Consider the following 12,838-nt stretch of genomic DNA (forward strand, 5'->3'; position numbering starts at 1 on the left):
ATGCACATTTTATTAATGAGAGTCATCGGGGGGTTATCAGGTTTTGGTGGGTGTGTTTTGTTCCTTCGAAGTTCTATAGCGTCAGTAACACACCTTTGGTTTAGTCTGGCCATCTAGTTAATGATCAGTGAGCTGGATTGGCTTTTGTCCATTCTGGTTGGTGGTGGAAACATCAGGCCAGATAAGACTCTGATCATCATCAGTATCACTTATGTTTATCCAATGAGAGTGAGAAAGCCTTTCATTTCCTCCTGTTTCTTTACAGTACCAGCACAGGCAGAGGTAGAGCAGAGATCTCTCTGCTACCTGAAACTCCCCACATCCTCCTGCCTCCATCTCTCCACTGGAACTAACACTCCATACACACAGAAGTGCAAAGACAACAAGAGAAATGCATTTCCAGATAAAGAGCTGGACATGGTCCGTATGGTTTACACTTGCTACTTGCACGGTAGGTCTTCACTTGACATATTTTCTATGTGTAATTTTGTGTGACAGAATCATCGGCAAAACATGTTTTGTTTTAATATGTAGAAACTGCTACGTAAAGGGTTTTGGCTGTGACTGTGTAGTTATTTTCCATGCTTTATTTGTGGGATAGGGATCAATAACATGAGTCAGAGTGATCCTTGTTTGATAACTGATTTACAAATAAATTTAAAGTGTTTCGCAATAATGAAATATTGAAATACGTTTGGATTTACAGCAGACTGCAGACTGAACAGTTGTCTGTAAATTAACAAAAATGAAGATTTCAGGTTTAAACATGGTAAAAACATGTTAAACTGTGGTTAAAATCAGTTGTCATTACGCTTTTTCCATTGATATACATCTAGACTTCACAATCTCTAGCTTTATTAAACACTTTCTGGCCTTAACTGTGACACAAAATAGATTTCTCATGGTATATTTGCTTATCTCATTTTATTTACTTGTGAATTAGTTAATAATTTTTGTGAATCGCCTCAGATTTATCTCATTTTGTGAATATAAAATAAATTTCACCTCATATGATCATGTCCACACTTTTTCTGACTGTGGAATGTCTTCTTGGAAAATATTTAGGCACAAACTATGATCATGTTTTAAGCTTTTCCCAGGCCTCCACAGTCATGGAAGAGAATATTAAAATATTCCAGACTTGGAAAATTAATAAAAAATTAATAACATCTTTAAAAAAAACAAATGTAAATTCATTGGTTAAAAGGTGTGGGGCCTCTGTAGAAAGAAGTGTAATTATTTCATATTTACCTCTTAATTTTATTGTTATATTAAAGATAAATTATTATGAATGGTAAATGTAAAAAAAGTTATTTGACTAATATTAGTGCATCTTATAGTATCAATCTAATAAATTATTGTTGTAAATTATAATTCTAAATAATTATAATATTTTTTTTTTTTTAAATGAATATATAAATGCAGGGAAACTGTAAAAATCTGAACTCAAAAGAAAGATTATTACTGAGTTCTGAAATGTGCTAAAGATTCAGTATTGCAGATCTATAAGATACCGTGAGAAGTACCTAAATATCTTTATGTTTCTATTGTATCTCTGTTTATTGCAGGTTCTCACAGGTGCTCAGCATGAACCAGGCTACTGCTCATTTTATGAGGACTGTGGCCTAAACCCTGCAGTGGAGGGGGCTCTTATCCCCCCTAGGGTACCCTGTAAGGACTACAGAAAAGCCGTGAACGTGACAGGAGACCACTATGAACTTTTTAAATCCGTGTGCCCGATGTTGGCCCATGGTGAGGGTGAAACACTGGCCTGCTGCTCCATCAGACAGCTCACTGCTCTACAGAGCAGCTTGACGTTGTCCAAAGCCGTGCTGATCCGCTGCCCGTCCTGCGCCGACAACTTTGCGCATATCCACTGCGCCACCACCTGCAGTCCCAACCAAAGTCAGATTTTAAAGATTACGAAAACCGCAAACATCACGCAACCCACTGGCATTGTTAAGGAAGCTGTGGTGGGTTACGAGGCTTATGTATCTACCAGCTTCTCAGATGCATCGTTTAGGTCCTGCAAAAACGTACGAATCCCAGCCACCGGAGGCTATGCCATTGCCACAATGTGTGGTCGCTATGGTGCAACGCTGTGCACGCCGCAACGCTGGTTAGATTTCCAGGGTGACTCGAGCAATGGACTGGCTCCTCTGGATATTAACTTCAAGCTTTTGCCAGATGGTCAGACCGCTGGACTCCCACCAGGAGCGGTTCTGTTTGCAGGAACAGCATTGAATTGTAACGAGACGACACCGACAGGTGGCGAGGCCTGTTCCTGTCAGGACTGCGAACAATCCTGTCCAGCTGTTCCACAGCCACCGCCTTTACCAGAACCATTCATGATTGGTCAGCTAGATGGTGTCCTTGTCATCTGCATCATAGTCTTCTCCTGCATCCTTCTCCTTCTTATATGTTATGTAATTTTAGAGTACACTATCCACTACCAAAAGTCAAAGGGCGCTCGGAAGGTCAAGAACACCAAGGACCAGAACGAAAATGAGATTGAACGTAAAATCAGTCCTAAAGATGTTACGTGCTCTGATAAAGCCAGTCTTGCCACTCAGGAATTCCTGGGATCTCTTTTCCAGACCTGGGGAACCATAATGGCACGATATCCTCTGATAGTGCTCCCAGTCTGCCTGGTGGTTGTGTTGGCATTCGCAGTGGGAATAAAAGACATAGAACTCACCACAGATCCTGTCCAGCTCTGGTCAGCGCCCCAAAGTCGTGCCATGCGTGAGAAGGCCTTCCATGATGCAAATTTTGATCCATTTTACCGCACCAATCAGCTGATCCTGACCGCTCCGGACAGGCCCAGTCACTACTATGACTCCTTACTCTTTGGCGAACAGAACTTCAGTGGTATCATCTCTAAAGGTGATATTACCTAGTTTTTCCACTATTTGGTCAAATAAAAATCTGTGTGGTTGTCTAAATTAACTAGTCATGAAAGTGTCAAAAGCATACTTTAGATCTACTTTCACAATATAACAGAAGTAGCAACAGATTTTTTTTCAGTAGCCTATGTTCACCAAAGAAAAAATGATAAATCGAAAAAGACAAAAAAAATAGAGCAGAAACTTGGTTCAATCCATTAGTTATTTAGCTACTCGAAGTGTATGTTCATCCATTAGATTATAGTAGTTATTGTTTTGTTTGTGTTTTTTGAGAGGGCTTAATTTTTACTCTAAATTTTTCTATAATACACACGTTTTTGTCATTAAAACTCCATTACACTGTTCATGTGTTCACCAGATCAACTCATCAAACCACGGACATTTTTTAACGTAACAAAGCAGCGTTTGTTGAAATCACGTGACTTGGCCAGTTTGAGTCGCTATCCGAAACACTGATTCGAAACAAAAGATTCATACATTTTTCGAAGCTTTATTAAGCAGCGTTTCAAAGCGGCCATCACTAGTTTTCTGTATATATTTCATCCAAAATTCGAACTTTTTTTATGCTACCAAGAGAAACACTGTGAAGCTTAAGTTTGGATGTGTAGCTTACGTAAAGGATGTGGAATTGCAATATCAAGAGCAATAACCGACATTTATGTTTTTGTCATAACCATTTAGTCCTAATCGTTTTAAGCAGCGATGCTTAAGTTTCAGTCATATTAAAATATATTGTGTATGTTTCTTTCACACAGATTTGATCATTGAGCTGTTGGAGCTTCAGCAGAAAATCCAAGCAATTGAATTATGGTCAGATGAACTAAACCGCACTGCAAGCCTTAAAGATGTTTGCTATGCGCCACTCAATCCAGACAACCCCTCTTTAACAGACTGCGCTGTCAACAGTCTACCGCAATACTTCCAAAATAGCATGGATAACCTGAACGCCAAAGCAAATATGACAGAACTCGGCGTGACTAAGGAGGTGGATTGGAGGGACCATTTCATCTACTGTGTTAAGTAAGTCAGATATCTATATCTGTAGTTGTCGCATTACCCACCTAACATTTGAGACTGCACGATTTGTACGCAGAGATTTTTCAGGCAGACAGGATGTACGTAGGTTACATTGTTAAGCCAGTAGGTGGCGACAAGTGACTCCTTATGAGTGAGTCATTGAATCATTTGCTCACCAATTGATTCAGTAACATAATTAATTCAGGAACAAAATAAGAACAGGCTCAATTCGTAATTTGTAGCATACTATTAGGCTAGTAATATACTAATACAAAATCTACATAAAAGCTTTATATGTCAGAAATAGTAAGATTAGTATACTAGTATGCTAGGCTCCATCCAAAATTGCCAAAGGTAGCCTACTTGTTTTGAATAAGTATGTACCTTTCGAATGTTTAAAAAAACTGTTTTCTATATTGAATGTGTGCCTTATTAATGTAATCCGGATGTACTACATTCTTCATGTTGTCATTATAATGTGACCTACCAGCGTAAGTTACGTCGCTACACAATCATTCACAAATCCTCTTATGTGGCCTCATGGGATAGTAAACTGTCTCGTCCGAAGTGGCAGGTCATCCGGGCAATAGGCTAATATACTTTGTGCCTACTGGTTTATGAATACTGTGAATTCAAACATATTACACTTTTCACATACTGTTTACTATGTAGTAGGGAAGTATACCTATTCAGACACAGCCAGTGAGTGGCTCCTATCTAGCATATTAGCATAACACTACTATAATAATAAAAGAAATGGTAAGAGTAGTATGCTATTTCGAAATCAGTTACTGTATTCATAGGAGAGTCATTGAATCATTCACTCAACCAACTAGATTGTTCTAAAACGCTGATTCAATCAAGAACAAAATGCTACCATTTGAATGAAAGTGTTTTCATTGGTGATAAAATAGACAAAGTTACTGCCAATATTGTGTCTAAAATGTAAGTTACTCAATTATTCTTGTTTATTGAGCTGTATTATAAAAACAATATCACACAAAACATAAATATATTATGCTTGCCCGCAGCTCTCCATTATCATTTAAAGACATCACAGCTCTTGGCATGAGTTGTATGGCAGATTATGGAGGCCCTGTCTTCCCCTTCCTGGCTGTAGGAGGATATGAGAGTAAGACACAAATCTGGTGGCTAACATTTCACCACTATCTTGAAGATTCACTGGGCTGACTTTGGCTTTCCATTACATTTTCAGATGAGGAATACACCACTGCTGAAGCCCTGATCCTTACCTTCTCCCTAAACAATTATGCACGAACTGATGTTAAATTTAAGGTGGCTGAAGAGTGGGAACGAAGGTTCCTTGAGATTGTGCAGGAATACCAGAAAAACCCAAACACAAACTTCACATTTGCCTACATGGCTGAGGTGAGACTCTGTTGACCATATGCTGTAATGATCAAAGATGTCAGTGTTTACAGTCTCATAATCGAACTGTCTGGTGCTCTGCAGAGGTCTTTGGAGGATGAGATTAACAGAACGACTGCAGAGGATATCCCCATATTCATGATAAGCTATGCTGTCATCTTCCTCTACATAGCCGTGGCTCTTGGGGAATATACATCCTGGAAGCGTATCCTGGTGAGTGCGTAACAGAGTGGTTAATGGCTTACTGGGAATTTCCTCATTTCTGATAACGGGAATAAAGGAAGAAGCAATTATTTTCTTAAAATAAAGGCCTAATGGAAACTCCAGCATGTTTTAAGTGTGTTCTGAGCAATCGAATCAATACTTTCTTGATTAAAATAGTCCAGGCCTACTAATAGTTATCAATTAAAGAATAGATATACGTAGATGTTATTAGTTATAAATAATGATTTTGTTAACAATACTAAAATATTGCATCTAATATAAATAGTGACCATTTTTAAAATGTTTTAACTCTTTTAAAAATTTCTGGGGTTTTTTTTTCACTTCACTTCAATCTTTTTAAAATGGTCCTTTTAAATATTGTTAAATATTACAGAATATCTATGAAATGAGGTTGTAAAAGTGTCATTAATAATAATTATAAAAGTTTTATAAAAGTGTCGTCATTGAGTGCTATAAAGAGCTGATAAGCAAATTGTATTATTATTATTACTAGAAGAAGAAAAAGAAGAAAATATTTTTAGATGAAACACATACAAAAGTATCTCAGATGAGCTACCCATTGGCCTATTTTGACAAGGTGATATTATTGTTTTCATAGGTAGACTCAAAGTTCTTGGTTGGACTGGGTGGTATTCTGGTGGTTGGCTGCTCTGTCATGGCCTCAATGGGTTTCTATGCCTGGATTGGGTTTCCGTCCTCACTGGTCATTCTGCAGGTCGTACCCTTCCTTGTGCTTGCTGTGGGAGCTGATAACATCTTCATTTTTGTTCTGGAATATCAGGTTTGTTGAGTTTATGGAGTTTTCTTAAAACATTTTTTCCTTGCCTTACTGACATTCTAGGGTCAGCTATCTGTACGTTGCTCTTAACTCACTTTTCTTAGTCACCATTCTACTCTACCATTCAAAACTTTGGGTCAGTTAGATTTTTTGGAAATAAATTAGTACTTTTAGTCTGCAATTAAAGGAATAATAAATGACAGTAAAGACATAACGTTACAAAAAATATATTTAAAATAAATGCTGTTCTTTTGAATTTCCTATTCATCAAAGAATCCTAAGAAAGCATATCCTTGTAATTTAAATATTAAGCAGCTGTTTTCAACTGTGATAACAATATGAAATATTTCTTGAGCAGCAAATCAGCATATTAGAATGATTTCTGAAGGATCATGTGACACTGAAGACTGGAGTAATGATGCTGAAAATTCAGCTTTACCATCACAGGAATAAATAACATTTTAAAATATATTCAAAGAGACTTGTTTTTACTTCATTATCAATCAAATAAATGCAAAATTGTGTGTGTGTGTGTGTGTGTGTGTGTGTATATATACTGTATATATATATATATATATATATATCTTACCAACCCCAAACTTTTAAATGGTAGCGTATATCTTCCATTATATTCTATTTTAGAACTTAAAGATATTACTGTATGTATCTACTACTATCGCTATAATTTCATAAAACATGCTTTCTTCCTGTCTTTTCTATGTTTAATCTCTATCAGAGAGATATGCGCAGACCAGGAGAGAAGAGGGAGGAACAGATTGGGAGAGTTCTTGGAAATGTGGCTCCCAGCATGCTGCTTTGCAGTTTGTCTGAATCTGTTTGTTTCTTTCTGGGTGAGAATCTCCAACTGATCTCAAACTCTACTTTAATCCATAAAAACAAGTACAAGAGAGAAAAAAAATCTAATTTTCAAATCCAAATATGGATATAAATCAGGAACATTTATTATATTGCCTGACCTTTACTCACTTGTGCATGTCAGCGAGACCTGATGCAGTAGATATGTACCATCCTAATTAAAGAGAGATATGATTCATGTATAGTACAGCCAATAATGTACTTTCGCTCCTGAATGAGTCATATTTAATGCAGTCAGTGGGTTCAGATTCATTCCATCTATGAGGAAATATATATACGACTGATTAAACACACCCTTACTGTCTCTTTGCAGGTGCTTTGAGCACTATGCCAGCAGTGAGGTCTTTTGCCCTGTACGCAGCACTGGCTGTGCTCATGGACTTCATTCTACAGATGACTGCCTTTGTGGCTCTGCTCTCACTTGACGCTCGGCGTCAAGATGCAAACCGGTGTGAGATAGCTTGCTGCGTTACTGTGAAAACTCCACACCCATCCAAACCCAACCAGGGCGTCCTGCTCCCATTAATGAAAAAATACTACGCCCCTGCACTGCTCAACCCTGTCAGCAGGGTATTAGTGGTACGTTCCTATTTCACCAACATTGGTATTAGCATGTTTCTTCAATTACAAGCACTTTTATGTCCCAGCGTGGACTTTTATTAACCAACAGATTTCAATATAATTTTTCTTTTCACATGAAACTTGGAAAATTCATTTATAGTGAATTACTGATCTAGGGATTTTATGGATTTTCCTTTGTCCCATAAAATATGAAAATAAAAGTAATATGTTTAATATAATAATCTAAAAATTATAATAAAAAAAAAAACATTTACGTTTTTTTGTTGAAATTTATTTACATTTTGTACTGTTGTTACCTTAGTTTTGTACCTTAGTTGTCCTTAGCATAATTCTTAACACAGCCAACCATTTTGACACATAAATACATAAAATAAATTTATATTTTACATATAACTTTAACAGAACAAAGGAAGACATTTTATTCCAATAAATATACATTTACAATGTAAAACTAGTAAATGTGGCTAAAAGTGCCCATTGTTGGGAAACACCCATTCACAGAATTCTATTTTATCGCTTTCTAAAAAAAGTTGATATTATGATTGTAACTGGGAGATTTTCTGTCCTTTATATGCTCTTATATGAACAAATTAGTGATAGTTTAATCTTATTATGTCTTGTTCTCTTAGATGGTGGTGTTCCTTGTGATTTTCTGTGCCTGTGTGTTCCTCATGTTCCATGTAAAAGTGGGCTTAAATCAGGAACTGGCCATGCCATCTGTAAGTACACAAGTTTACTCTACTAGCCTGCCAATAAAAATGACCAATTATGCCAAAATGCAAATTAAAAAACCTTCCAGTTATTGAATATTAAGTTAGAGTGTTGACTTTCTCTCTTTGTCTATGTGTAAACATTATCAGGACTCCTACATGTTGGACTACTTCGCATACCTCTATAAGTATTTTGAAGTTGGTGTGCCCACGTATTTTATCACGACCAAAGGGTTCAATTTCACCAGTGAGGAGGGCATAAATGCAGTGTGTTCCAGTGTGGGATGTGACCAGTTCTCTTTCACCCAGAAGATCCGATACGCCACTGAATACCCTGAGCAGTAAGTCTTATATATCTATATAAAAGCACTCTATGTAATCTGTAAATGTAAACTTACAGTAAGTGTAAAATATACATTATTTAAATATAACTAAAGTTGTTTTTGCAATGTAATTGTATACATTTTGGCCTTAATTATAGTCTGTAAATACAAAAATCAGATGTTAGCACCAATTTACTTATATATTCGGTGGTCTGGTAGCACTACTTTACCTCATTTTCTTTACCTATTACTTACAGTTCATGAATTCTTTACTAATTAAAATGGTAAAATAAAATGCCAAGTCACACAGAGCTTTTATAATATTGGTAAAGAGCCAGATAAACTATGAGCTATTGTGTCATATTATGCACTACCCTTCAAAAGTTTGGAGTTAGAATTATTATTTTTTTTAAGTTTTTTTTTAGTTTTTGAAAGACCAAGGCTGCATTTATTTAATCAAAAATGCATTAACAACTGTAATATTGTGAAAAATGATTACAATTTAAAATATTTTTTCTATTTGAATATATTTTAAAGCATAATGTATTGCTGTGATGGCAAAGCTGAATTTTCAGTAGCAATTACTCAGTGTCACATTATTCACATTATGATCCTTCAGTAATGATTCTAGTATGCTAACTTGGTGCTCAAGAATAATTTCTTATTACACTCTAAAAAATGCTGGGTTAAATACAACCAAGTGCTGGGTAAAATAGGGACAAACCCAGCAATTGGGTTGTTTTGACCCAGCAGTTGGGTTACTACCCAGAAGGTTGGGTTAAACATTTAACTAAACCGCTGGGCCAAAACAACCCAATTGCTGGGTTTGTCCCTATTTTACCCAGCACTGGGTTGTATTTAACCCAGCATTTTTTAGAGTGTATTATCAATGTTGGAAGCAATTGTGCTGCTTAATATTTTGTGAAAATTAGATTCCTTTTTTTCAGGATTCTTTGATGAATATAAAGTTCAAAAGAACAGCATTTATTTGAAATGGAACCTTTTGTAACAATGTACTGTAAAAAAATTTAGTGTTACTATAAATCAGTTTAATGTGTCTTTGGCTTGCTGAGTAAAAGTATTAATTACTTTTAGAAAAAAAAATAACTTTTGAATGGAAGTGCATGTTTATGTCGTGAGAATACTTTGCTTGCAGATGACACTTAATTTGATATTTTGTTTAAAAAATGAAATTCATAAAAAAAATGTTTAAGTGAGACTTACTTTTTTTTTAAGCTGCTGATCAAAACTAAAATCTTGCTGATTGCTCTAGATCTTACTTGGCTATCCCAGCATCCTCCTGGGTGGATGACTATATTGATTGGCTGAACCCTGGATCTAAATGTTGTCGTATCTATACGGCTGGCCCAAACAAAGATGAATTTTGTCCTGCCAATGAGAGTAAGTGTTTCTATATAATTTAGCAGTTAACATATAAAGCCTTGTTGTTTATTTTGTGTGTGTGTGTGTGTGTGTGTGTGTGTGTGTGTGTGTTTCAATGCAACATTCTTAGAGAACTAATTATAAACTTTTTTTGACAGGTTTCTTCATCTGTACCAAGAAGTGTATCAGTGTACCCGAAAATGGGGTTCTGCGACCTAGTGTTGAAAATTTTAACAGATTTCTGCCAGACTTTCTTAGCAACAGACCTGACCTACAGTGTCCAAAAGGGTAAGAAAAGCAACCACCTGAAAGATTGAACAGAATGAATGTTTAGAATAAAGCATGTTCATGATTATGGTTTCATTTCCAGTGGTTTGGGAGCTTATGATAAAGCTGTGGTTAGAGACGAAACTGGGGAAATAATAGGTGAGATGCATGAATGAATTGTATGTGTAACAATTTGCATTCACCTTCTATAGCAGTGGTTCTCAACCAGTAGCCTAATTTTAATAATATTATTTCTAGACCTGGAAATGGTTTATGAAAAATTATTTGGGCATTTTTAGAATGAATATAAATTTTTCTAGTTATGCCAAGCATAAAATACTTTTAAAAGATTCTGGTAACACTTTACAATAAGGTTCCATTAGTTAATATATTAACTAACATGAACAAACAATGAACAATACATTTATTACAGTATTTATTAATCTTGGTTAATGTTAATTAATGAAAATGCAGTCGTTCATTGTTAGTCCATGTTAATTCACAGTGCATTAACTAATGTTAACAAGCACAACTTTTGATTTTAATAATGCATTAGTAAATGTAAAAAATTAACATTATCTAAGATTAATAAATGCTGTAGAAGTATTGTTCATGCTTAGTTCATGTTAACTAAAGTAGTTAACTAATGTCAACTAATGAAACTTATTGTAAAGTGTTACCAAGATTCCTTATCCTTAATTCTCCAGTAAATTATGAACAGCTTGAAAAGTCATGAGGCCTTTAAGTATTGTTGTGAACAATGGGGAAACTTGTAGTCAAAACGGTTGAAAATCACTGTTCTATAGAACTGTTCAGTCATGATGTCAATTTGTAGGCTATTTTGCATTAGTTTCCATCATCAATTTAAGAACAGCAGTTTCTGGTTTATGAGTAAAGTTTGTTGTTAATATTACTTTATGAAACTTTAATGTTTTGCTCTATAACATCAGTTAAACACTGTCATATCACAACACAACTCTTGAAACTAGAAATAAGCTATGTTGCTAAAAAGTTGCTAAGCTACAACGACTAGAACAGTTGTTGTCAAGCAAGTAAACTCACATCCTTGTGGTAGTTGTAGCCCTTATTTAGTGACTTGTTCATAATGTTTGAGGTATGACTGTAATTTATGTTAAAGAATAAAACGTGACAAAGCCATAGACCCTAGTTTACTCATAAACTGAAGCCCGCTACTCGCTAAAATGCTAACTGTCTTCCAGGGTTTGGGGCCTACAAACAGCTCATATAAAACACATGTAAGTGTTTGATTCATTATGGCATCTCTTCGTTTTTCAGCGTCTCGGTTCATGGCCTACCACACTCCTCTGGTCAACTCGCAGGAGTTCACGGCAGCGCTGGAGAAAGCCAGAGAACTGGCACATAATATCACAATGACCATGAGGAACGTCACAGGCACCTCTCAAGACTTTGAGGTCTTCCCTTACACGTAGGTGTCCACTTCTAATCCTCCCTTATCTTACTACATTTACCATCCTCACCCTTGCTGCTTCTTCTTCCGGATAAGATAAGAAGCAATAATCAGTTCATGTAATCCCATTGAATGATAACGTGTCCTTGAGCTACTTAATAAATTGCAAAACAGCATCACGGATCCTAGAGCTACTTCATATTTTTCTTTCAACTACAGGATGGAATATATTTTGTATAGCAGGGATGTCACGCACCTATTTTAAAGGTGGCACCAGTGAAAAAGAAGTGCGCTTAATTTAAATGCATGTGCAGTTTGTAGTGTACTTAAAATCTAAAAAGTATATTTTTAATAAACTCTACTTGCAGAAAATATATTAAATAAAAGGCCACTTAAGTGTACTTTGAGAGGTCTCTTAACTACACCTTTAAAAAGTGCACTTTGCAAAATTGTCAGATTAAAAGTTTTACTGTTAAAATGCATTTTAAATCATCAGTTTTTGATCATCTATTTGTGTTCACTTACATGCTAAAGCACTTGTAAAGTACTTGATTTATTACTTCATTTTAACTATAGTGTGTTATTCAACGTCACATTTAAAGTTAATATATTTCAAATGTACTAAATTGCAACTTCATCATTACAAATGTGTAATTACAAATATATTTAAATACATGACATACAAGTTCAATAGAAATAGTCAGTCCTTTCGGCAGTACAGTTTAACCATATTTCAAATAGAAATAATTATGAAATTCCATCAAAAGATGCACTTAAGTTCTACCTATGTCAAAAAGCACTCTTAAGTTCAACCAATTGTGTTTAATATGAATTTAAACTATAATACATTTTCATTTAATTGCAAATAATATGGAAGTGGGTATCCAAAAACATTATGTTGAGTTCACACTTAAGTGAATCCTTTTGAAGTATATTATATTATACATTATAGG

General features: G+C 35.4%; 1 protein-coding gene across 1 annotated transcript in view; it reads left to right on the forward strand.

Moving 5' to 3' along the window:
- Nucleotides 1-238: 238 nt before the first annotated feature.
- Nucleotides 239-12,838, forward strand: part of npc1l1 (NPC1-like 1) — a 16,297-nt gene continuing 3,697 nt past the window's right edge. The window contains exons 1-15 of the mRNA XM_016569193.1: nt 239-451; nt 1,569-2,886; nt 3,662-3,926; nt 4,955-5,055; nt 5,140-5,312; nt 5,397-5,525; nt 6,136-6,318; nt 7,052-7,166; nt 7,505-7,770; nt 8,403-8,492; nt 8,634-8,824; nt 10,080-10,207; nt 10,348-10,477; nt 10,560-10,615; nt 11,753-11,903. Coding sequence (XP_016424679.1) covers nt 392-451; nt 1,569-2,886; nt 3,662-3,926; nt 4,955-5,055; nt 5,140-5,312; nt 5,397-5,525; nt 6,136-6,318; nt 7,052-7,166; nt 7,505-7,770; nt 8,403-8,492; nt 8,634-8,824; nt 10,080-10,207; nt 10,348-10,477; nt 10,560-10,615; nt 11,753-11,903 — 3,356 coding nt within the window. The 5' untranslated portion in view covers nt 239-391. The remainder of the gene's footprint in view (nt 452-1,568; nt 2,887-3,661; nt 3,927-4,954; nt 5,056-5,139; nt 5,313-5,396; nt 5,526-6,135; nt 6,319-7,051; nt 7,167-7,504; nt 7,771-8,402; nt 8,493-8,633; nt 8,825-10,079; nt 10,208-10,347; nt 10,478-10,559; nt 10,616-11,752; nt 11,904-12,838) is intronic.

The sequence above is a fragment of the Sinocyclocheilus rhinocerous genome, unplaced genomic scaffold (assembly GCF_001515625.1).
Source record: "Sinocyclocheilus rhinocerous isolate Xijiao unplaced genomic scaffold, SAMN03320098_v1.1 scaffold20, whole genome shotgun sequence".
NCBI lineage: Eukaryota > Metazoa > Chordata > Actinopteri > Cypriniformes > Cyprinidae > Sinocyclocheilus > Sinocyclocheilus rhinocerous.